This window comes from Etheostoma cragini, chromosome 7, assembly GCF_013103735.1.
Source record: "Etheostoma cragini isolate CJK2018 chromosome 7, CSU_Ecrag_1.0, whole genome shotgun sequence".
NCBI lineage: Eukaryota > Metazoa > Chordata > Actinopteri > Perciformes > Percidae > Etheostoma > Etheostoma cragini.
In genome coordinates, this window is record NC_048413.1 from 22,991,171 (window position 1) to 23,015,819 (window position 24,649).

At 39.8% G+C, this 24,649-nt stretch overlaps 2 protein-coding genes across 2 annotated transcripts; both read right to left on the reverse strand.

The window, feature by feature from the left end:
- Positions 1 to 1,888: 1,888 nt before the first annotated feature.
- Positions 1,889 to 13,189, reverse strand: LOC117948156 (protein-glutamine gamma-glutamyltransferase 5-like). The gene is made up of 15 exons (XM_034877668.1): positions 13,054 to 13,189; positions 10,333 to 10,527; positions 9,636 to 9,872; positions 9,420 to 9,538; positions 9,190 to 9,318; positions 8,414 to 8,591; positions 7,106 to 7,244; positions 6,673 to 6,776; positions 6,205 to 6,444; positions 5,627 to 5,683; positions 5,435 to 5,488; positions 4,670 to 4,882; positions 4,300 to 4,460; positions 3,517 to 3,656; positions 1,889 to 2,152 (listed from the first exon to the last, which is right to left on the reverse strand). Exons 1-15 carry the CDS (start codon positions 13,079 to 13,081, stop codon positions 1,996 to 1,998), a joined length of 2,151 nt encoding a protein of 716 aa, XP_034733559.1. The 5' UTR covers positions 13,082 to 13,189; the 3' UTR covers positions 1,889 to 1,995.
- A 1,577-nt stretch (positions 13,190 to 14,766) lies between these two features.
- On the reverse strand, positions 14,767 to 24,604 carry e2f1 (E2F transcription factor 1). Its single transcript, XM_034877478.1, has 7 exons — positions 23,180 to 24,604; positions 22,786 to 22,885; positions 21,154 to 21,373; positions 20,678 to 20,830; positions 20,456 to 20,570; positions 19,879 to 20,161; positions 14,767 to 18,556 (listed from the first exon to the last, which is right to left on the reverse strand). Exons 1-7 carry the CDS (start codon positions 23,429 to 23,431, stop codon positions 18,315 to 18,317), a joined length of 1,365 nt encoding a protein of 454 aa, XP_034733369.1. The 5' UTR covers positions 23,432 to 24,604; the 3' UTR covers positions 14,767 to 18,314.
- Between the last annotated feature and the right edge of the window lie 45 nt (positions 24,605 to 24,649).

Here is a 24,649-nt window from a genome sequence, read left to right on the forward strand (position 1 = left end):
TTCATAGAGTTTATTTTTGGCCGTCTGTGCAGCTTGTCTCTGAAGGACTTCACAATCATGAATGGGTCTCGGAAACGTTTTTCAAACAGCTGCCAGGCTGAGTCATGTGCTGCACCCGTACCTAGGAGGAAAAATACTTCAACAGCTTTCATAGCACCACCCCCTACAAACATTCTTAAGGAACACAGTTTTTCATTTTTTGGAATGTTTTTCCTGTTTATTAATGTTTCAACAGTCCAGTCTTTAAATTTCAAAGGATCTCCAGGGAATACTGCAGGCTCTGGTGTTGGGAGATAGATAGATAGATAACTTCATGCCATTACACATGTACAGGTACAAGGCAACGAAATATCGTTTGGAGAAATGCCTCCGGGCCGAGGCTAATTCAAGCGCCGCCACACGCACACTCTGAAAAGGATTCATGCAGACAGCAACATAATATACAATACAACATCACAACGCAACAGATGATTGGAACTAATGGCTTCTGCTAGCATGTTGACTAGATCAGAGATATTCTGCCTGTGTGACATTGATATTGAAGTTGGTAGGGCTTGTGGCGCAAATTATGGACTTGGAGCACCGGGAGCTTGGCTTGTAACTAGTAGGTTTTGAGGAATGATGGAGGGACTTGAGACGTGGAGGGCTTGTGTTGTGACTGGCAGTGGTTGAGGAATGACTGGGGGAATTGAGGAGGTAAGAACTTAAAGTTCTCCTGCTGGTTCAACTTCATGTAGAAAGTCAGTTGGCTCAAAGCATTCTTTGACTTGATTATAGACCTTTATTCGAGCTTCCGCAGCATTCAGCTTCTTTATTTCTTCCAGCCGTTCAAGCTTTCTAAGCATTTCTTGCATCGCTTGTTACTTTGCGTCGCCATCGCTTGGTACAATATCCACATTAATATCACAGAACCCAGGCAGTGCAAATAAAAAGGGATTAAAAGAACCACAGTAGAAACTTATTAAAACAGACTCAAATTCTTGGTCTCAACAGTGTAACAGCCAGAGGGAATTTCAGAGAGAAAACAGACACTCCAATGCTGCCACCTAGTAGTGTAATTGAATTACAGCAATCTAGGACAGTCCATCCTGAGAAATAAAGGGCCGATTCACAAATTGGACGTGTTAAAGACAATTTACAAATTCTCTGGAGCATGTGAAACAATGCCCGTACAATGTCTTTTTTGTTTGTTTTTTTAAAGAAGACTCAATTGACATCACTGACTTGGAGAATAACATTTTTGAAAAGAAAGTCTGAAAACATGGGGCAGTGCAATACAACATGGGAGTGTATGTTTAATTTGCTATTATATCTTAAGGTCACAGCTGTCAACACATTGGCAGGAATTCAAGAAGACCTGGGCATGTCGGAGGGCGTTGACAGGACAAGCAGCTACTTCTAACTTGCTAATTAAATGTTTTCAGTTACTGGTACGGGCAATTGTTTCAATTATAGCTATTAATCTTCATCGGAAAGAACCGGCAAGACCGGCAAGATTAGAATATCTGATCATTGTGATAGTACTCTAAACATAGGTTACATAAAATCACTAAAAAAATACTATAATACAATTTTAATAATTCTTTATATATACATACTTGTTGTTCTATTAAATATGTTATCGAGTTGCATTATGGGAAAAGTAGGAGCTTGACCCTTAATGAGGACTTAAAATCTGGATATCTGGGGCTCTGTATGCTGAAGCTTCTTTAAAAAAAATTTACCACTTACTGTCGTTTCCTGCGCTTTTCAACCTCATCTAACAGAGATGTATCATATGTTTTGTTTATAGCATAATATGCAGCAAGTACAAGTGTAATATTGTATTTAAAGTGTTCTTTTAAATGGATCACTGAATAGAGACTGAATGTGTAGACCTTTGTAAACAAATACCAAAATACAACATTGAAAGAATGAAAAAGCGTATTTCCTGCATGTCACAGTGCAAAGGATTTCATTTTTTGTTGTCTTCTTGGGTGGACAGACTCTTTACTGTCATGCAGTAATAACAGAGACTTTGTGGAAGCTCTTGGAAACCATATTTGCGCTGTGGCTGTGTGATAAAGTGGCCATCAGCAGTTTAGTGCCAGGTGAAGTTGCCATGATGGACACCATCTTCTCTATCTTCTCCTCTGGCTGCAGAGAAATCATTCTGGAGAAGAGAAAAGAAAAAACATATTCTTTCCTTAAAAAAAACATCATCTTTCCTTATAACAGCTCTCAAAAAGACCCACGCAGGATATGTCCAGAGCAGCCCTGGAATTCCATTGATGGGACAAGAGTTTGTGATAATATTGGACAATGAATATAAGGGTCAATTGGCAAGATATTTGATGTTTCACAGTGTGTGTGTGTGTGTGTGTGTGTGTGTGTGTGTGTGTGTGTGTGTGTGTGTGTGTGTGTGGACATGATGAGTGTTGATTAATACCACCAATTATTCAACAAATCCTTAGCCAAATTTTTTCTGGCTCCCAGAACTAAAGCTCTGCCCTTTTTCAAGCCAAAAAGCAGCAATTTTATTGTTCCAGTATTTAGCATGATGATATATTAGGCTATCTCTTACAGTAAGGCGATTTTTTTTGCTGAATCTTTTCTCCTAATTAGCAAGCTTAGTCCTCTCTTGGGTAAAACTTGTTCTTCATTGTCTGTGCCAACAAAACGCCACAAAGGCTCCAGGGGACGGAAATGAGAAAGATATAGGACCAAACCAGACAAAGATGATTATACATTTTTTGTAAACTTCCCTTGAAAAAGTTTGTCCAGTTAAAGCCATAGAGGAGGTAAAGCACCTAAACAGGAGATTAAGTCTTAACATCACAAATGATTTATTTGAGACTCCTGTTAAGTTTCAGCAACAAAAAAGATATAAAAGTAGAATACTACAAAAAATGTAGTGATGCTACATTGCATAACAGATTGATAAGAGTACTTTCCTGTTTTTGACCATGAGGCAATTCGTGTCTGACAGGCTACAGACACAACATGCATGTCTTTCAACCCTCATCAGGTTTAATAAGGAGTTGTTTTTGTTCCATTTAAATTAACTTAAATGCAATGTATCACTCCAATAACAAGAACTTGACACACTCTCAGACCAAATCAAAAATCAACATTCACATTTAAAATTCACCCGTAGTGAGCTGCAGTCTTGTGTGTTTCAATACAGGTCCAGTAAAGTTGATTGCAAAGTTTAATCATTGTTAGGACATGTGGGGAATGTTAGCCAATGTTGTGAGAAGGTTTCATGCTGGCTGGTTTTCTCAAACCTACGGAGTTACACACCCGCATTCGATGTAATGACATGTTTCTGTTTCTACAAAAACATTCCTGACAGCATTCCCAACCCGCCTTACTCTGGAATGGTTACACATGTCAACCTATTGTGTCTTTCTGTTGTTTAAGTTTTTACAAACAATGCTTCTGTTGTCTTATGGAGTAATGACTAAGCCAAGTATCAATTGAGAATGAGTGTTATTATTGTAGTGTATCTTAAGGTCCAATTGTAAATAGGCTTACCTGGCTTCCTGTTTGCCCTGTAACAAGCCAGATCCCTCTACAGTCAGCACAACTCCATTCAGAGTTTTGGAAAGTTTGTTGATAAAGGACACTTGGGCTTTGTGCTCTCTCTTTATCTGGATTCTGTCCCCTCCTTTGATCTGGGGAAAAGCCACAGTTACACGATGAGACGCTAGACAAAAAAATCCTCTATTCAGTTGATTTATGAGCTCTGGTGCTCAACACTAACACTTAAGTCCAGGTTGGGTTGATTGGTTGTCAATAGAGTATAAAATGGATGGTAGGTAGGTATGATAGATTACCTGTTGTTTTGGATGAGAGGAAACTGCACTGAACAGAGCAGCCAGATTAGTGCTTTATTGTTTATTACATGCAAATTTGTGTAAGACACAGAAATTATTATCATCGCTAATTATTATGAATAGAATTTGATCGAGATCAGTGATGTTTTCAATACCATAATCTTCTTCTTTGGAACGCAAACCAAACATTTTTCAGTTGAATAATGGCTATTGAGACCTCCTCAACTGTAAGAATTAGTGTGTGTGTGTGTGTGTGTGTGTGTGGGGCGGTAAGTAAATTGTCTAAATGACGCCATGTAGACATCATGATACGATTAAGTGAGTGTGAAAAGGTTTAGGTCAACAAACTATGGGGGGGGGGGGGGGCTGAAATAACGTTGTCTTGTCATGTACAGCACGTCTGACAGGAGACAGAAGAACAAAGTGAACAATGACCATGAGGAAGAAAAAGAAGCTGAAGAAAAGATGGATGCCGCGTTACCTCTATGGTTATATTTAGGGATCTCAAGTTGAACTCCTGCATGGCCAGGGCTCTTTCTTCAGTCCTCACGTCCTTTATCACCACTGCCATGTTCACAATGTCATCCGCTGCCAGGACCGACTCGTACTCAGAGGGGAGAATGGTGTGGTGGAGCAGCAGAACTGCAGAGAATGTAAAGAATGTGGACAAATGATCATGAGAGAAACAATAGAAGTTGCAAACAATCTCTTGTGTTTGTTTAACATTTCAGTAGAGGTTTCATTAATATAATTGTGACCAAGCTAACGTGTACTGAAATGAAATACTATTGAATAAGGTAATCCAACAATCATGCCAAAGACTGTACGCATTTTCCCTGTCCTCTCCTCACCTTCACCCGGCTTCATGTGCACTTTGTTGTGTGTTTTCCAGAAGCTGTCCTGTGGGTGGCTGTTGTACTCCTTTAGCTGAGCATTGAGGTGTTCCATCAGGACCCTGGGGCTGCTTGACTGGTTTTTGACCGTCACGCACATGACGATGCTCTCCCCCACTAATAGCACCCCATCTATCCTTAGGGAGACCTCCAAACCGGGTGACATTCCTCCTGCGTGGAGATTAAGGGGAGAGATGCGTTTCAAATAGCTACTGAGTAAACTGATGAAGAAAAGAAAAAGATTGGAAAAGGATGAGACTGCTTTTGTTACATGACTAACAATTAAGTATGGCTATCAGTGCACACTGCCATGTTTACATGACCGTTTTAGTCCTTAACCTGGTGCTTTTTGTGTTCATTCACACACTATAAGGACAAAAGTATGTTAACATGCCCTTAGTGGGATCAGCTGCCTCAATCACAGAAGAGGGAAAATAAAAATCAAGAAAATGCTTTGACGGTCGTCATGAGTAAAAAGTTAAGTAACAAAATATATAAATGTACATAAGATCTATAAATAAGAGCTAATCTTATATAAATAGGAGCTAACCATAAGTGCACGAGATGCGTCACAGCATCAAGGTTTGTTATTACCACATGGTTAGTTGCACAGTAGTGATCCAAAGTGGGATCGGATCACAGTAAAGATTTTAAAATCAGGGTTGGACTGGCGTCAGACAGAGTTTTCCGTAGCAAATATCAAAATATAGAACAAAAGCTTACGTGCGTCACCAACCACATGTCTGGACAGAGGAGTAGTATACCCAGTGTACCTGACTGTAAAAGTGTAAAAGAGGGATTTTGTCAAACACCTAAGTATACACAGTTGCACAGCGAAAATGAAGGCCAATGAGGAACGTATGTAGCTGAGTGTCACATGTTCTGAGATAGTATGAGAAGTATTAAGAAGAATACCTTTTCCATTTACCAACACAGTGGACTGCAAAGGAGAATCTGCACAAGTGACCTCAGCTGTAAAAGTGAGAGAGATCTTGTTATGAAAAGGCAACAGTATCAAATCTATGCTTTCACCAGACCACAGGAAGCAAACAATAAACTGAGCGATGGTATTTCTGGCTAACAGAAACCTCCAGTGATCATTTGCATCAGAATGTTCCCACATGACTTTACTTTTTGTCTTCCCAGTCTTGGGGCATTACCACCACCAGTAGATCAGTGGAATAGTGTAAAGCCATTGGCATTTTGGCGTGTTTGCATATGATACACAGAAAAGCCCACTTGTATAAAATAGGCCCCATAGCTACTACTAGAGGTCAAAAACTCCACAGGGGACCTTTAAGTTTCAAAATGACTTCCATTTTAAAGTATTTGTGTGCACAAAAAACGAAAAACGTCATCACTCATGTGAAGAACAAAGACAAAAAACACTGTACTACAGCTGTCTCTCTAAATTTGGCATTTGCATAATGCCGACTCACTACACAAATTAGCTTCTTGTTAAAGAAGATACACTACACTGTATCTGTTCTTACTTTTCTTGTTCTTATAAGTCTGCGTCAGATTCTCTGGACTGTCTGAGCCAATGCTCTTCGTGTAGATCAGCTTTCCCACGCACTCAGTGTCCACCTTCCTCTCCACCACCAGTCCATTGCGCACAATCATCCGTACGACGTTAGCATCAACCGAGGCATAGACGAACGAAGTGTCGTAAGGGGCGCGGAGGCAATGTTGCTGTATGGCAGCTACTGGGCAAGGGCCACAGCAGAATATCCCTGCAGAGAAAGATGTGTTTGTTGTTGCATACTAATTAGTTATCCTTCAAAAAATAAATCACATTATCCATCATGTTTCACTTCTTGTGACATTTACTCAAACAAGAAGCTCTCACATTAAGCTTTGAACAAGCTAAAGATTCCTGTCAAAATTGTAAAACATTGAATTGAAAAATTCAAATCTAAAGGACAGCTATGGAAACAAACACACTTTGGGCAGGGACCCACCTCCACTTGTCTCCTGGGGGGTCGGGTCCACTACTTGCCAGCCATCAAACCCTGCACCGAGGTCTGGTCTCCTCATCCAGCACTCCACCCACACATGGAAGTTCCTGCAGGAGGACACACAGGTACTGTATGGATGCACAAACACTCTCGACTAACACATACGCACACATCAATAAACATGGACATGCATGCACGGAGGAGTATTATACATGCACTAAGGTGACTAAGTGTTGATATTGATAACGTAGGATTATACATTTTTACATGGTCATGTAAAAAGTCACAAGGTAAATGTTAAAACAGACAACAATGCACTGAATTATTATTTTAACAAAATTCAATACACTGCCTCTTAAAAAAGTCAGTTTGAATGTAACTTTAACTGTGAAAGACCGACTGTTATCTTTGTGGGTTGACAGCAAGAAACACCAACCAAATGCTGTCCTTATTGTTGAAGTTGAGCTTTTCCCCTGTGCTGGAGTAACATTCTTCAATGTTTAGGTTGCCATCTCCATCATGGGCTGCATTAAAAACTGTCACCACCCTGGAGGGAATTCCCAGCACTCTCATCACTGGAGGAAAAAAAAGTCAGTCTTACATACAAAACAGACCAAGATTCTGAAATCATGTGTATTGACAAAATTAAGGCCTGAAATGTTAAGACTGTTTAGTAAAAGAAAAAGAAACAAGAGATAGTGATGATGGGGATTATGATGATATAATAAAGGTCAGTTTATCCGAAATAATGATTATAAAAAGACATTTTCTCTCTGACCTCTATTGGAATCTGGCCATGCACGTACAGTGTTAGTTTACTAGTCTTTACCGGAGACATACAGTAGTCTCTATGAAAACTGCTTACATCAAGGTTTATCTGAGGTCAGTGAGAAAATATATATTTGTCTGCAATTGAAGTGAACCATCCGTGGCTTTAACAATCAAATATTATTTGATTTAATAACACAGTATAAATTGAGCAAGCAACATCTCTATGCATCCCACAAGAAAGAGTTAAGAGAAAGAGTAAGAGTTGACATGATTTAAATTGATGACCAGCCAGTTCACAGAAAATCAGCATGTACTTGCCACTGTAATTATTACAGGGGTGAAGGTGAAAATCTAACTTCCAAAACATATTACGTACTCTCATTTGCCTCCTTTAAGTGTTCAATTAGTCTGACATTTGATGACAGTGAGGACCACAGCAGATGATTCACATGTTTTCCATACTCTAACCATTCAGTGGCCTTGCGTGCCCTCTATGGAATCATCTGCATTTGTAACATATTGTATGGAAGTATTTTGTTTTTGTATACGTTTGTATGTCTGTATTTTAAAATCTATTTTGTTATTAACATTATTTGTGTTAATTTAAAGTTATATTATTGTTTCTCTGGATAATTATTTTGAGCATGTGTCTGAAATATTGTAATGTAATGTTAATGTAAATAAAGTTGAGGAAGAAAATAGATTTCTGGAAGAATGAGCGATTATTAAAAAACTAAATGAAACTCATAAATATGAGACCATCACAAGAATAAATCTTTTAGTTTAAAACACTTTTAGGTGAGTTTAGCTTATCAGCAACATTGTAAGAAACGGAAACCTTTGATGACTTTCTGACTCCAATTCCATTTCAGTGAGTACTGTTGCACAGCTTGGGGTTGGAGATAACTCAGTAACACTTACATTTCATGGTTTTAGCAGAAATACACTTGTGGGTTCTAATTATTCAAAGTACCTGTGCAGAGGACAGATGCAAAGACCCAGCACTGTCCATAGCGCACGGGGCTGTAGTTAGACGACACCCATTGGTGAAGGATGTCGGCGCTACCGCTCCACTCGGTAGGCTCGAAACCATCTCTGTAGCTGCCCTGCCACTTCCCCTCCAAGATACCCAGGTCGTCATTACAGTTTACCTTGGACAGCAGGGACACATTACTGACCTTTGGTTTCTTCATTGTGAAAACTGCCCTTCAATAAATCTCAGCCATTAGTAAAGGAGGATGATGATGAATCATTTTATTTCAGTTAAAATACATATAACATAGAATTTTCCACCCTAATTGTTTTTGCCTATCCTATAATCCCCATGGAATCCCCCAGAAATCCAACAAACTAAATGAAACTAAATACTGTGTTATAAAAATTAATTAGAAAGTAATTTTCCATTTTAATCAAATTACTTCATAACCCTTAATTATTTTCAATTTTAAAGCTTTTTTTGAAACTCAACAGACGGACGCACTTTCAAGTCATTTTTAAGTTCATTCCATAATGTAACCCCTTTTTACTCATTAGTCCTCGCTTTACCAGTTTCAAAGATAGATGATCGTCTAAAAATATAATTAGCTTCTCTTAATTAAAAAAAAGAAGAAAAGAATACAGACAGGAAGGCCATCGTTCACAACTCGGTATAGTATTTACAAGATCTGGAAGGATGTGGCATGGGTGGGAATGCATGTGCATGTTTTTACATATTCATTACACACAGTATTTGGGGGAGTTGTATCTCACCATAGCACAGATCACCCTGCTGAGGTAAACAGGGTCTGCCCGAAGACTGAAGTCATTGTCTTTGTTCCTGAGGTGCTGTGGGCTGACCTGTAGGAGCGTCAGACATGCCTCTAAGACCCCAGGCTCATACTGCGCATGTGGAAACAACAGATTTAGCTGGTCTGCATTCCTACCTGCAAATAATGCTGTGATAACACGTGATCCATTCATGACAGCCGAGCGTCGCATACCTGACCAAAGGACCAGGGCCGCTTTCTCACATTTAGATGGGTGCCCATGAAAACCACCCCGTAATCACTCTTGACATACTCCTCAATCTGGGCATCCAGTGGCATGTACACTGGATCATCTGAAAGGCAAAAGCAGTGATGTTAATGGCTTCTACAACAAGTTAAGAGCAAAAACTGTAGACAACAACAGGAAGGAGTATTATCACATGGACCCACCTTTTAGCCAAGGGTTGCAGAGCAGCACAAATGATCCCACTGCATAGCTCCTTCTGTTCTGTATGGTCTCTATGTGGACCACAAGGTTATACAGTGCCACTGCGGATAGAACAGGGGAGCAGATGTGGATGGTGACCGACTGAGGATGTATGTCACCTGGGTAGATTTTGGCTGACCAGCTTTGTGGGTCGAATCGCTCGTCAGAGAACTGGACAGGGAAGCTCTCAAATAGGTGGCCTGTATGGTAAAAGAAAACACTTGCAGTTTACTTAAAGTCCGATTGTAACTTGTGAATGATGTAATAACATAATAAAAGTTGAATTCATAAGAAACAATTCCAAATTCAATTCATTGCTATACAGCCTTACTCGGTGTGGTATGACCTTTTTACATTTACTGGGTATAACCAGCAGCTTACGGTGTCTAATGCCTTTTGGACATTTCAGAGACAGCTGACTTGATGAATGACTGACTCTAACTTCTATTGCTACACTATTTTAGCAATTACCTTTATAACATAATAGTCAATTTTGGCCACAGTGGCCGGTAAGTTTAAGCAATAATGACATAGTTTCACTTTGATGGCATGTAAGGGACAACACCCCTGTGTGTATCGGATTGAGTGAGCATGCTTTTTATTTCTTATGAAGTTAGTATTCATTTTTTAAGACTAAGGCTAAAAAAAAAACTATGATACCCAGCGAAACCTCCAGCACCAGCCTCTCGGTGCGAGGGTTCAACGACCGGTTGCGAAACAGCAGGGTCACTTTGAAAGGCTTCCCACGTCGCACCACCAGGTGCTGATTGCTGAGCCCCTGTGTCTCATGGGAAATGTGGTTTTCATTAGCCTTAAAGTCAACTAACTTTAGTTGGCAGTGGCTATCGTGAGTGCCTGAAAAAAACAAATGATGGGTTATTAAAACCACATTAATCCGAAGTGGGTCAATACAACAATGCCTTCAATCACAGACAAGCAAACTGGGAAAACACGTAATGTGGGCTAGCAAGCAGGTTTGTCCACTGACTACTACTAGGCTAGGCCGTGTGTCCAGCAATGTTTTTTGAAGAAGTTAAACTGTGAGCTCGGTTTCATTTGATAAACTAGCAGCTAGATTCTAGCATTAGCTGCAGCCAGCCAAGTAGTTCAGGAATAATGATTTATTTAAAATTTAAACAAAAAATTAAATACTTAAAGAAAAAACTCTGACTACCATAACAATGTATCTTATTTAGGCCAATGTTTAATAGATTTAACAAAATATTCAACAAAATAATCAGTTCCCACAGATACTTTTAGTGTATTCATCAGGTTTATCACAAACAGCAAAGGAAACTCTGTCACAATGTGCTTTTATTTAGAATAAGTGACTTCACCAAGGTGAGCAAAAGAGATTAGTTTATATTGCAAATGGCAACATATAATTTTAAATCTTTTGGTGTTATTGGAATACATAAAACTTCAAAAAAAGAAAAAGAAAAATCTCAACAAAAATCTTCACACTAAACTGGAAAAGGCTGTTGTTGCAGTTTTGTTAATTTGACAGAAAAAGCACTGCAAAACTATTAAAAAAAGACACTGTAGAGCCCACAGTCAACATGATGAAGTTCCTGTTTAATGCACACGTTTTACACATTGTGGTCAATTTAGAGATTTTGGTCTATTCTATTGGGGAAGACACTTAAATAATTTACTGGGGAAGTTGTGTAGTGATATGTTTTAGTTATATGGTTTATACTGTTCGCCTGCAGTGCCTCGTCAAATGAATGCACATTAGCGCCTTTTATTCGAAATAGTAATTGCCGAATTTGCATATCAATGTAGCAACTGTAATGACATTATTAGACACAGACTTTGCTTTTCATCAAGACTGTAATTTTATGTATCTGAAATAGTAACTGATGCAGTGTTTGACGTTAAGAAAAAAGATGATAATAATTGGCAAAATTGTAACAATTGTATTGTAGATATCTGAAATGGGAGTTCTTCCTAGTAAGAATTATATTGCAGATATCTGAAATATTCCTTCTGGACAGGAAGAATGATGTTGTGGATTTCTGAATTGTTCTTTTTGACTAGGAAAAAGAAGGAGTGGATATATGCAATAATCTTTGAGTGACTCTTTATTTTACACATGCCACCATATGGGTGACTCAGGCACACCCTTGGCTTCGCGCCATGGCAGAATACATGACTATAATCTACCAAACCAGAGAAGATATCTGATCTGAGGTAGGTATGTTATAGACTGTCTTAACAAGTAGAAATATTAAATGAGACATTTATTATATAAGAAATGAAATCAATGCTGTATCAGACAAAAGTTACTTAAAGTGACTCTATGTAACTTTTAAATGTTTCTGAAACATTTTAATGTTCCATCTGATGATCATAAATTACCTGGTATAGCAAACAAGACTATCAGTGAAAAGAATGATATATTTTTTAAAATAGTTTTTAAAAATTCCTCTGCCCAGGTGCAATTTTCCCCGCAAAGTCACATGATGATTTACGGCAGGAAGACGGCGCACGCATTCTTAGGGGTCACAGACTTTGGTGTAACACCACAAAAAGCCAGTGTTAGTAAGTATGCAGGTAAAAGGTAGCAGGATATTTCTTTACATAGACCTAATTGTATTTTAATTTATTTTAGAAATGATCTGCATGTAGTTATGGCCGATACTGGGGCAGGGCCGTCACAGGAAAGAAGGAAATTAACAACTTAAAGCTAAAAGGGAATTTGAAAGACAACCTGCAAAAATCTGAGTCACACTTTTTTGGTCTTTCAGCAGATGGAGACGACTACAGGATTGTAAATGATTGAAAAACGTTCATGATTTGGCCCTCAGGTATGTATATGTCTATTTTATTCATAAAATAACTTTAGATTGCAGAATGTAGTTGTACGTTAGTAGCCAACATTAAATTAGGTCCCCCTTTCATTTAGCGCAGACGTGTAATTTCTTTTTGTCCATGTGTGTGTTGGCCTACTATTTTCTTTTCACTTGTCAACCTGGGCCTGTGTAAACTGTCCTTGGGTTTCATGAAATGCGCTAAAAACATAAGTTATCATGCTGGTTGCGATAATCTCTTATTGCTTTGGCTCCTGACACAGGGAGCCCAGGTTTAGCTCACAATACACCCAAAGTAAGGCTAAGTTACCATGTGCAATCCTTAAAATGCAATAATGCATCTGTAACGTATTCTCTTGTTTAAATAAAGGATTTTCTGTTGGAGCAAAACATTCATTGGAACGATATGACCTCCCCGTAATGCTAACTCCTAGACCTTTACAGCAGCGTGGTCAAAACACTACAGCTTTTGTCCATAGGGGCCTCTGAAGTTAACACAAATTGAAAGTCTCATATAGACTCTTTAATTAAAAGTTAATTAAAAGCATGATTTGCTGAATGAACTTACCCCAGGTGGTGTACGTCGTCTGTTGCATTCTGTCCAAGCTGTGACAACACGAGTTACAAGTGACTGAAGCAAGTGAAGGAATGACAAACAGACTCCTCCTTGCCACTGATAAGCATCTCACTCTCTCACTCTTTTGTTGTGGCCATCTCCCACTGGATGACTTTTTACATTTAGATACAGTTCATACCCACAGACAGATAGCATACTGATTGGCGGTCTGGCACTTTTCTTATGAAACAACACTCCGAGTGCACAGTCCACATCAACCATGACTTTTTTTTTCCCGAGAAAGATGTCGGTGGGTGTGTGCATCTTTCTGGAGAAGGATGTGGCAAGTGACTAACAAAATTGACAACCAGATCCATTGACACACTGAAAAGAGAGATGAAGATGAGGAAATCAAACCCACCCTAACAACAGGCAAAAGTGACATGCTACAGCTTGCTTTTACCTTATGGTTTTGTATTAAAAGGACTTTAAGGTGACTTAAGTACAATGTTCCACTGTTAGCTCCTTTTACCCACCAAGAGTAAACAGAAGGACATTTGAATTCCTTTAGGATTTATTAGCCATAAATACACTGAGTGACGGGAAAAATAGAAACACTTTTGCACTGTACACCAAATCAATCAAATCTACAAGGGGTAGAGTCATATATGAGAACCTTCCGATTGGCAGCCCCCCCGACGGTATGTGCGTCTTTCTAGAGAAAGATGTGGTAAGAGAAGACTAAGAGAATGACAACCAGGATTCATTGACGCGGTAAAAAGAGAGATGAAGATGAGAAGATAAGGAAAAAAATACCACCCTAACAACCGGTGAAAGTAACATGTTTGCAGCGTGCTTTTACCTAATGGTTTTTGTATTGCTTAACCAAACACCGTTACATAATGATGATTAAAGAGTTTTCAGGTGACTAAAGTTTAAGGTGACATGAGTACAACTGTGTAAGCTCTTTTTACCCCCCACAACTCAACAAACGACATTTAAATTCCTTAGGATCAATAAGCTAAGTAATACACTGAGTGACTAAAAAATAGAAGCACATGTACAATGTACAACAAATCAAACTAATCAATAAGGAGTAATGACATATTTTAAAAACCTTTTACACCATATAAGGCTAATGTCTAAAATCACATTTTAAAGAGACTCTGTATAATACCACATATTAGGAACGACTGACTGGGTTGCTCTACTTGTTTTTCTGGCCCCTATATGCAGTGCTGGATGAAGGGCTCCCTCTGGCTGCCCAGGTGAGATTGCATTAACTAGGATATGATGACTACCACTGGAAAAAGAGTTTCTGATCTCTAAATGCATTTTTGTTCTGGTTATTTCTTTGAATTATAATCTCAGTCTCAGCACTTCATTTTTTTCAAATAATGATAATTATAAGATAGTGTGTAGTATGGTTCCTGAAATACAATTGTTTTAACTATAGAAGTGAAGTGGTGCAATAATGTTCAAAGTAAGTAACCCTGGTGCTAACGGCTCCTGGTGGTTTCTTTGCAACAATAAACATCAACCTGCAGTGTAAAAATCCCTTTAGTGCATTTACACTGCAAACATTTCTTAGAGCCCCTACACTGTTTAATTACAAAAAACATTCCTACGTTATGACAAATTAATGCAAATGACTAAATGGGATACTACACGTTTGGTGTTAGATTCACTTTTGTAAAACAGAAAGACGAGATTGGTGCAAATGGCTCAAACCAAAATATGTATTTTTTTATTTTTGTCAAAGAAAATTTGATACAAAAGGGCATATTTGGGGTCCATTAATAATTCACAAGTACAAATCTGTATTTGTTTTACCCAGTATGTAGAGACAAACATGTTTTTGTAGAAAACTGATTGTTAAGTTGCCAGATAAGCTAGAGTTTCTCTTAAAAGCACTTTGAACAGCAACTGGATCAGGGTTGAAGTCAGTTCACTTAAGGTGTGTTAAACCCCTGTCCTGTAGCAGAATGCACTTTTTGTGTACCCCACAGTGACTTCAACACATGAGAAGTCATCTTTGTATAAAATGTAATTAATTTGTGCATTGATTCTAACAATTCTCAATCTTATATAGTTTTCTTATGAGTTAAAAAATGAATAAATTGAACTGAAGGAGATTTGATTTCAACCCTGGTGCTTATCTTCACTTAAACCTTTTCAAACATAACACCACAAAGACCGCACAAAACACCTCAAAACTTTGCATTCCTTCACCATGGCTGCACATAAAACAAAATCCGGATTTGAAATTGAATTCATAATTAAGATTCTACCTTAACAAGGCACTGCATTTGTCCTGCGGAGAACAAAAACACGGAGAGACATATGACAGGTTCACAACATGAACCGCCGACATTCAACACCAATGTCGCTCAGTTTGGAAGATAAATGCGGAGAAAGACTAAAAAAAAAAAAATTATATAAAAAAATGAGCCATTTACATTTGTAACACCGCTGTCAGTTGAAAATTGTTCAGAAGCTGTTGAAATTATGCAATGTCATGGTTTCCACAGACCTGAAGATAAAGGAAATAAAAGAATGCTATAGTTATAAGGTTTTCACACACTCACATGACAGATTGAGGCACCCAAAAGTTCACACTACAAGACACGTACAACCTTAGATTAGCTAGGCTGCCTGCGACACGGAGACATCCGTCATCTTAACTGATATGGCCGAGAAGGCCGTGACTAAAAGAAGGTATGAAGAATTACACACATTAGTCGGATCAGTCAAAATGACAAATAAATGTATTCCTGAATTTTAAGGTAAAACGGGGTAAATAAATTCTCTATAAGGGAAATAAAAATAGAAAAATCTCTAAATATAAATGTGCTACCGACAACAAGCTCATTTACAAATAAAACACTTCTTTTCACCACTTAAGGACACATTTATCAACAAATTATTTGCTTGGATTTACCAAGTAAAAGCAAAGAGGTTATAATAGTAAGAGGCGACACTCCAAAAACGTGAGTTTTGCCTCTTATCATTATTATTATTATCACAACCTCTTTGGTAATGGACTAGGTATAAAGTCACTGCCATGAAATTACTGACAAATGTACCATTTCTTTTCCATTGAACCCCTTTTTTTCTTAAATAAATATGAAATTCAACAAAACAATTTGTATTTTCAACACACATGCAACCCCCCCCCCACACACACACACACACACACACACACACTAACATCCAATACTTTAGCTTACATAACTTAGTAAAAGAAAAAAAGTTTGACGCAGACATTGCTAACTGAGACAAGACAGGACACGTAGCAGGACAGTTTTTCATCTCATACTCTAAGTGCATGATGTAAAAACGTCTGTTATTGCTGCTTATTTAAACTGAAAATCAATAGTAGTTCCCAAAGGACCGAGGCATGTACGTTTGTAGAACGTGAAGAGCCTGATCTGACAATCGTAGAAAAACAAGAAGGAATTGATCTTTTTGGGGCTGAGATAAGATATCCCAAGTCCCTCCCTTTACCTGGTAGAGGTCATTGATTTAAGGCATGAACATTAACTTTCTCAACCGATCTGAAGTGCATATAATGAACAACAACAGCATGTCGCTGTTTTGAATTCCTATCAAAGCATTCGTCACTTCCACTTAAAACCTTTCTTCATCACTGCTCCACACCGATTTGACTTCTAAAAGAAAAGAAGCACCTTTAAAAAACAACAACACTGAATGCTTTTAAAAACATGCAATTAAGAGTGTATGGTCCGTGAGGATCTATTGAACTTCTTTAACTGTGAGTCAGGGCTTTGGACCTGCTTGGAGCGTCTCTGCATGACAATAACAGTCGGGTGGTTTTGGGAGCGATAGTCTACGTGCATCTTTTCTCACTTGGACTATTGGCTAAAAACAAAAAACAGAAAGCATGTACTCTCTTCAAGAACTTTCTAAACCTGTAAATACCTATAACCCACCTACACAAGACCCACAAAATGCATCAAAAACAGTTCCACTCCCATATATGTTTGCATCAAAAACATTGACTTAAGACTTTCCTCTGCTCCGAACACCTGAGACTATGGCTAAGCGCCTAGCTAACTAATAGAGAACATATTCAGTATTAGTTGTTTATCACTAGCAAACCTGTAGCAGACTATCATCACCTGGTTTCCTGCACACCACCAAACCCCATCTGGACCTTTCAAATATGAACTGCTTATTTGTCCTTCAAACCCACATTACTGGTCACACCGTGAAGTCTCTACTTTTGGAAATGTCTTTCGAAGAACAGTTTGAAAATTCAAAATATTATGGTAACCCGTTATCCTACCATATATTTGAAGAGAGATGAGAGTCAAGCTCGCCAAAAGCATCTAAGTTCTTGTTTGTTTTCATTTTTCACATCAATATTTACAGCCATGTAAAGACAGCCCATCTGTTGGTCGGTGGGTTTCCGGGGCAATTAAAAATGGCTAATTGGCTATTTACTACAAATCCTTGTTGCTCCACTGTCGGAGACTGTAAAACATGTGCAAATCTACAAATCTAGTCATTAGGTTGGGGCAAAGATACCTAGAGTGTAACTGTCAGACATAGAGACATTAGAGAAACCATTCTGTTAGGACCCCCGTGTTTTAGATAAAAGAAATTATTAATGAAGAAGCCTTTACTTTGTGCTTATAATGACCTCCGCCATTGTAGAAAAAGAGACTATTCAAAGTGTGAAACTGCGCCGCAGCTTCGAGACGCTTTTGGACGGCTCAGCACTGAATCTACACTCCTCATAAGGCCGGTTTTATTGACGCAGCACAGCAGTTTGGAGAAAAAACTGCACAGGACTCTAAAAACCAGCATTATGAATTAGTAGCATGTAAGCTAATCAGTGTTAAGGAAACCAGCCCCATAATCCATACTCTACACACAAACACCTGCACAATCCACCTGGATAAAACATTATCAATAACAAAAAACGCACTTCATACAAAATATCAAAATAACAATCATATAAATAATTTAAATAGCTATACTATAGCTAAAGCCTGGATCTAAAACTGAAATGGCCAAAGAGAAGTGCTAATCATGTGCTGTACAATTTCGGGGACTGAGATGTTGCAGTGGGGTGGCATTTGACCATCACAGGCAATTACTACACAAAACATTATCCCACACTGCACAAGTAAAACACTAAAATAGTTTTTTGCCCACAAAATGTTGATTCTTCTTTTAGAAGCCCCAGAGAACAGAGAAAATCTAGACTCCCAGACATGCTTCTTGTCTCCCCTCCTCGTCTTCATCTAACTGTCCCCCAAAACATGCGACAGGTCACCAAAGTCACAATCAAACAGTTCACTGATCCCTTCGTGGTCCTCCAGTCCAAAGTGGTAGTCATGACTATGGGGGGGAGACAGATTGATAAAACCATGCAATGGGAGAGGAAGGCCTTCTCCACTCAGGAAGTCCGCTGAAGAGAGGGGTGAGAGGTCAAAATCGGGCATGTCTCCGAGGTTGGAGAATGGGTCGCCTCCCAGGAGCGATTCTGTTTTAGAAAGTAAAATTAGTGGAGCACAGTACCATTTGGGGTTTGCTGGATTTTGAGCAATAACTGATCAGCAAATTAAACACACAAATATCAACAGATTGGCATCCTCCAGTTTGTGTTTGGGACAGTACCTATCATGTCTGTACCGTGGCAACACATTTTGTTTTAAAGAATTCTTTTTGGGCGTTTTAGGCCTTTATTTTGAGAGGACAGCTGAAGACGTGAAAGGGTACAGCGAGTGGGAACAACATGCAGCAATAAGCCGCAGGTAAGAGACAAACCTGTGGCAGCTGCGTTGAGAATAAACCTCTATGTATGAGCGCGCGCTCTGCAAACTCTAAGTTACCCCGGGCGCCTAGCAACACATTTTTGACACGTCATAGCAGGAAGAGCGTAAGTAGAAGTAAAACCATTCATGATGGCTGTATGCCATTCAGGTGTATGTGTTCCATAGGTGTCAGTTCCCAGGAATTTAGGCCTGGATTAATACACACACATATTGTGTAGACTTTGCATTTTTATTTTAAATGTAGTTAAGGACGATCAAAATAAAGACCCTATTTGGCCCATTAGAAACATCAAAAACTTGGGTCACATCTGTCCAATTAGCTGCTGCAGGATCAAATCATGTCAATCATTTATCTTCACGTCAATGCTATTGCTAGACGGCATTGTGGCAGAAAGTATGAAAGCTGAGCACAAAAATGCAAACTACAGTGGTTAAAAGAACAACGTGACCAAGATATCCCAAAAGAATCTGATGGGGGAACAGGTCCTCGCAGAGATAATCATTTAAATTAAAGTGGCAAAGTACTTTTTGATCGGTGTTGATTCCACTCCTTGACACTAATCCACCCCTGTGTTGTGTTGTGCAAGCTCACTCCCGGGTTACGGCCTGAGGCGTATCTGAATGGTCGTGACCAGGAACCAACCTGTGTTGACTGTTAAATGTACTAACTGTACGTAACCAACACTATTGGAGCTTGTTTGAAAAACAGGGGCAGTCTCTCATTGTCCTTTGTTGCCGTTTTTAGCTTGTACCCAACAGGGGTGGAATGAGCACATCTACCTCCTTTTTGATTTTAATATGATGACATTTCACTCAGGGCTGCATTGCTCCCATTTCAGCAGAAAACTGCCAACTCTTTCGTGTTTCTAAGTGTATTTATTGGCATTCTGGTGGATTATGCAGCAAGAGTTGTCTCTATTGATACGTTTTAGATCATGAATTCATTGTAACAGAATTGAATTCAAGCTGACTTGAAAACATTTTTAAATGAGGAGTTTCAATACGTTTACTGACTAATGTGAGCACTCACCTGTGTCCCCACCTAACCCCAGTGATGAGGGGTCCTGCTGGGAGGTTGCTGTCACTGTGGATGATGTGGACACTGGCGATGATAAACCCACTTCCAGGGGTGTTGTGGATGTTGTGGCTTGTGATTGGTCTGTGGGTTTTGTGGGAGGAAGCACCAAGGAGGGGTCAGCATTGGGTTTAGAGGGACTACTTCCTGTCACGGGGCTGCAGACGCCGGAGCTGTCCTCTGGACAGAGGAAGACGTCAATTGGACCCCGCGTGCTCTTCAACGACACCTGGTAACCCTGGGAGATGCAGATAAATACACACTGTCAATGGCAGCACGGTGGCTCAGTGGTTTGCACTTCTGCCTCACAGCAAGAAGGCTCTGGCTTTGAATCCAGGATGTTCTGGGCCTTTCTGTGTGGAGTTTGCATGTTCATGCATGCTAGGTAACTAGCGGCTAACACTGGTCCATTTACAGAAATGTTGATTAATATGCATTGTCCTAATCAAAGAAATAAAATACTGTCAGGTGAAAACTTCACAATGTTGCATTAAACACGTTTCAAAACGCTGATAAGATTCAAGGGTTGTACCTGGCTGGGTTCTGAAACTTGCATCTGGGTCTCTGGTGGAGCTTGGATCACCATGACCAGCTGGTCCGGGGAATCAAATGAATTTCTTAAATCCTGGCAGCGCACATAGCCCAACGTGATGGACACAACCATTAAGGAACTCAACAGAGCAGCAAGTGGTGTCTTTCTAAGACTGGCAGAGTCCAGGACTAGGTCAGTTACCAAAAAGGGTCAAAAGGATATTTCTTGTTCTGTGGGTCTTCTGTAAGCAGTCTGAGCTGTAGGTTGCATTTGGAAAGGAGCTCGTCAAGCTGCTCCTCCGCCTCTGTGAGGTCACACACCTCTCTCTGCAACTCCTTATGGCGGGTAACCAATGCCGCATCTACCCGGTTACCACTGCGGGGGGGGGGGGGGGGGGGGGGGGGGGGGGCAACACCAAAACATTAAATACATTTCATGTTCATGGACTCCAAACACTTTTGATATTTGACTGCTGTGATAAGGAACATCCTGCAGATGGACTGTGATTCAGGTTTTCAGATTTTTCAAATTTACAGTGATATATTGTGCTTAATATGTTTTTAGTGTTGCTACTGTTTATGTTGTCATGTTTATTCTTTATCTATACTCTTCTGCTTTGCTGCTGCAACCATTCACTGGTTTCCCCACGATAGTATCAGTCAGTCTGGTAACACATATCTAGGTTTTCTTATACACACAGCCATTGGATGTTGTTCTTGGACTTCTTGGAGATGAGCTGGATTCCCTCCAGCACGTTGGTTATGTCGTAGATGCGTCTCTTCTGGACCTCCAGGACCTGCGAAGCCCAGTTCAGATCCACCACGCCATCAGCCGACTGGGACAACAGGTCCAGAAAGCGCTTGGTGGTCAGGTTCAAGGAAGTGTCATACCGTGACTTCTCCGTCGTAGTTCGAGGAACTGGAGAGAAGGTGAAAGTGGAACACATGGGTTTAAATATTCTGCTCTTAACCACACTGGACGGTTTATTTTCTTGTAAAACTACACCCTTGTTGGCCTACAGCAAAGACTGAGGCAGCAGGGGAAAAGAGCATCACATCTCTCCTAACTGAAGGATTATCGATTTGTCCTCTTTAACCAATGAAATTCTTCAATACTTCAAACCAGCTTAATCCAAAATAATTTAAAAATCCCACAAAAACAATTCACTTTCTCTCTTAAACCAACATGTCACAACAGTAATGTCCTGTAACATCCTGTTTTGAAGGAGTTCAAATTACTCAAGCATGATGCTCATTCACTCATGACTTAAACCAAATACCTTGTTCTGTGTTGGGGTGTCTCTGTCATTTTGACTTCTTTTTTTTCAAATGTTATTATGGGAGAAATTATGTGAGCTCTGATGCCGGTTTACGGCTTAATTACACATTTTATTTCTGTCTGCCGCCAAATGGACATATAACATCAGACTGGAGTTGCTTTTCTGAGATACAGCTTCAAGTTTGCTGAGAAACAAGCATTTTCTACTGGTACAGTGTCCTACTGGTATAGTGTTGTCCTGCTCCAGGTGTGTCTCAGCACCTGTGATGTCTTTTAAGCCGTTTCACAGAGGACTAACATACAGCCTGTCTCACTTCAGTCCTGCACTAATCTGATAAAATTGTTAAGTTTTCAAATATTCCACAAATTACACTTTTTCTGGTGAACTGAACACGGCGGTCTCTTTATTTGTGGCAGCTGAACTCTGTTTGCACTAGTTTTCAAAACATTTTACCCTTTATTTATCCCATTTAAGATGTGACATTTGCAGTTTGTTACGCAGCGACAGTACAATGACTGCACCAACGGTGTTTAGTCAATTAAGACATACAAAACTTGTGACCTTGTCCATCTTTTACACTCCAAGTACATTTAATGTTTCCGTTTGTTGTGCGTGAAGTGAACACGACTCCCATAAGCAACCATTTAAAGCTCTTTCCTTATGTTTGAAGCCCAACGACGGATCAAGTACAATAGGAGTGTACAACAACATAAATCAATCAAACAAATAAATAACAATTGTAAATTGTTTTCCCATTTGAATCTTTTGTCCTTTTAGCAGAATAGTTAAAAAAAAGTCTGATAATGGTCCGTCCGGTAAAGACAAAGACAGGTTGGCAGGCTGTTTTCTGTGCTTATAAAAGGACAGCTGTTTTTAGGACAATGACGGCCACAGCAAAAGTCAGAGTTTGCATGGATTGGATGGATTGGAAGGCTGTAGGTTGTGTTCAGCTGACGTGTTGCTTCTGCTGGGAATTTTGGGCAACAATGAAAGAAAAATCAGCAGAATGGGTTTGTTGTTTTTGTGCTAGTGTGTGTGTGTGTGTGTGTACCTCTGGGAGGGGCAGGTGTGGAGGGTGGTGCTTGGCCTATGGACGGTCGAGTGGTGCTGACATACTGATGGTCACTATCCAGGTCCAACTTTCTCTTTACCTGAAGAAATGGTTGTAGAAAAACCCACACGTTGTCAAAACTACCATAATTATACTGTACATGTTGTTACAATTGTGTACCAATTACGTATTAAGAGGAAAGTAAAGGCTACTGAATGAAAGGCTAAATGTTGTAAAGCAACAGGTGGATGGGCTTGTAGTTTTGTAATGCAGGCAGAAGCATGTTTAAGTAAACATATTAACATAATATGTTAAAGGTTAACTCGTTTTGCTAACCACCTTCTTTCACCCTTGTCTCTCCCCTTTTTCCCCCACAGCTCCCCCCTCTCCTCACCGGAGGTCTCCCAAGAGCAGGTCGTCTCTTGTCCTGGACCCCCACGTCAATAGGGCCCTGTGGCGTGGCAAACAGCAGGATTTCTCCTGTGCTGGTGGGGACCTCGGCCGGGTGGAGTCCCTCATTGCTGGGACTGGTGATGATCACTATCTGATGGTCCCCACCCAGGTCAATAGTCCCGGAGTTCAGCAAAGTCTCAAAGTCAGCCAACAGATCCTCCGATGTCTGCCCTGTTATCAGAGTCTCTGACATTGCAGTGTCACTGAGTACCCCTTCAGTGGACTTTAGGGGCCGCAAACTAAGAGGTTGCAGTTTAAGTATCAACACCCACTTGGATTTGATGTACACTGTAATTTAATGAACATTTATGAAACCTTGTAAAAGTTTGCTTGTAGCGGTTTATAGACAGCTTGAACATCTCTTTAAAAAGTTCCCCTTTCTCTATCGTCCATCTTATTGCTCATAAACAACTACTGCAAATGCATTGTAACGATCAACCTTACTTAAACATACATGATAACCTATTGTTAGCGAACTGCTGAAACATTATTTTAGGCTGGTGGAGACATTGCAAGACAGGCTGTTCTGCCAAACGGCAAATTTGGCAGAGAAAACAATTTTACCGCATACCAACTCTGCGCTTTGAGCCTCAGCCGCTGATATATCATCAAAGAAGAGTCGCCAATTGGCCGTGGCAGCAATAAACGCTGTTGGTTAGCGAGCTAGCAAGGGAGCAAGCTAATCTTTTGTTTTCATCTCTCCTAGTAGTACAGTACAGCCGCGAGGCCTGTTCACACTGCCCTTAACACAACTACCAACACTGCTAACGAGCTAGCATATGTCCTGACAACAAAGACAGACACAAGTTAACAAACAACCCGGTGCAGCCGAGAAACCTGCTGTTTAAGTGTATAAAACAATATTATTTCTATTTATACCTAAGACTGGGCTCAGTTTAATGGCTATTACAACTTTATAGCAGCCTTTCCAGGAGTGAACTATCGAAATAAAATATCCGTAATGCAATATACATGACCAAAACTTAAAAGCATTTTTGAGAGTACATGTAATAAAGCGACTGTTAGTTTAGCGCGTATAACCCGATATAGTTACATGTACAAAAAAATATAGGGCAGATTAGCATGCTAGCTGAGTTATTAGCCGCAATTCTTCAACCCCTTCGTTGTGTTGGGGCACGCAGGAAGCACTCCGACAAAACTGAAAACATAAGAAAATAAACCGGTAAAATCACGTGAATCCTTTAAAACAGTAGTTGCTGAGCCGTCAGTTGCTCACACCGGGCGCGGTCCATTTATAAAAGCCCCATTGCGACCCCGTCCGACCCAGTAATCGGCTATTATTGTTGTTATTGTCCCAGCTGATCTACATCTAAACAAGGCTCGGACGGTTTTCGCGCGAAATGTTTTTTGCCGCGAAACCGGCACGTGCTTCAAACCGACTCATACCATT

Excerpts from the sequence above, each read along its gene's own strand:
- LOC117948156 (XM_034877668.1), bottom strand. The coding sequence starts at position 13,081 with ATGCAACAGACGACGTACACCACCTGGG. Across the intron at positions 4,461-4,669 it reads GCACATGAAGCCGGGTGAAG|TTCTGCTGCTCCACCACACC; the intron begins GTGAGGAGAGGA and ends CATTCTCTGCAG. Across the intron at positions 2,153-3,516 it reads CAGGGCAAACAGGAAGCCAG|AATGATTTCTCTGCAGCCAG; the intron begins GTAAGCCTATTT and ends TCTCTTCTCCAG.
- e2f1 (XM_034877478.1), bottom strand. The coding sequence starts at position 23,431 with ATGTCAGAGACTCTGATAACAGGGCAGACATCGGAGGATCTGTTGGCT. Across the intron at positions 20,831-21,153 it reads AAGAACAACATCCAATGGCT|TGGTAACCGGGTAGATGCGG; the intron begins GTGTGTATAAGA and ends CCCCCCCCGCAG. Across the intron at positions 20,162-20,455 it reads AAGTTTCAGAACCCAGCCAG|GGTTACCAGGTGTCGTTGAA; the intron begins GTACAACCCTTG and ends TGCATCTCCCAG.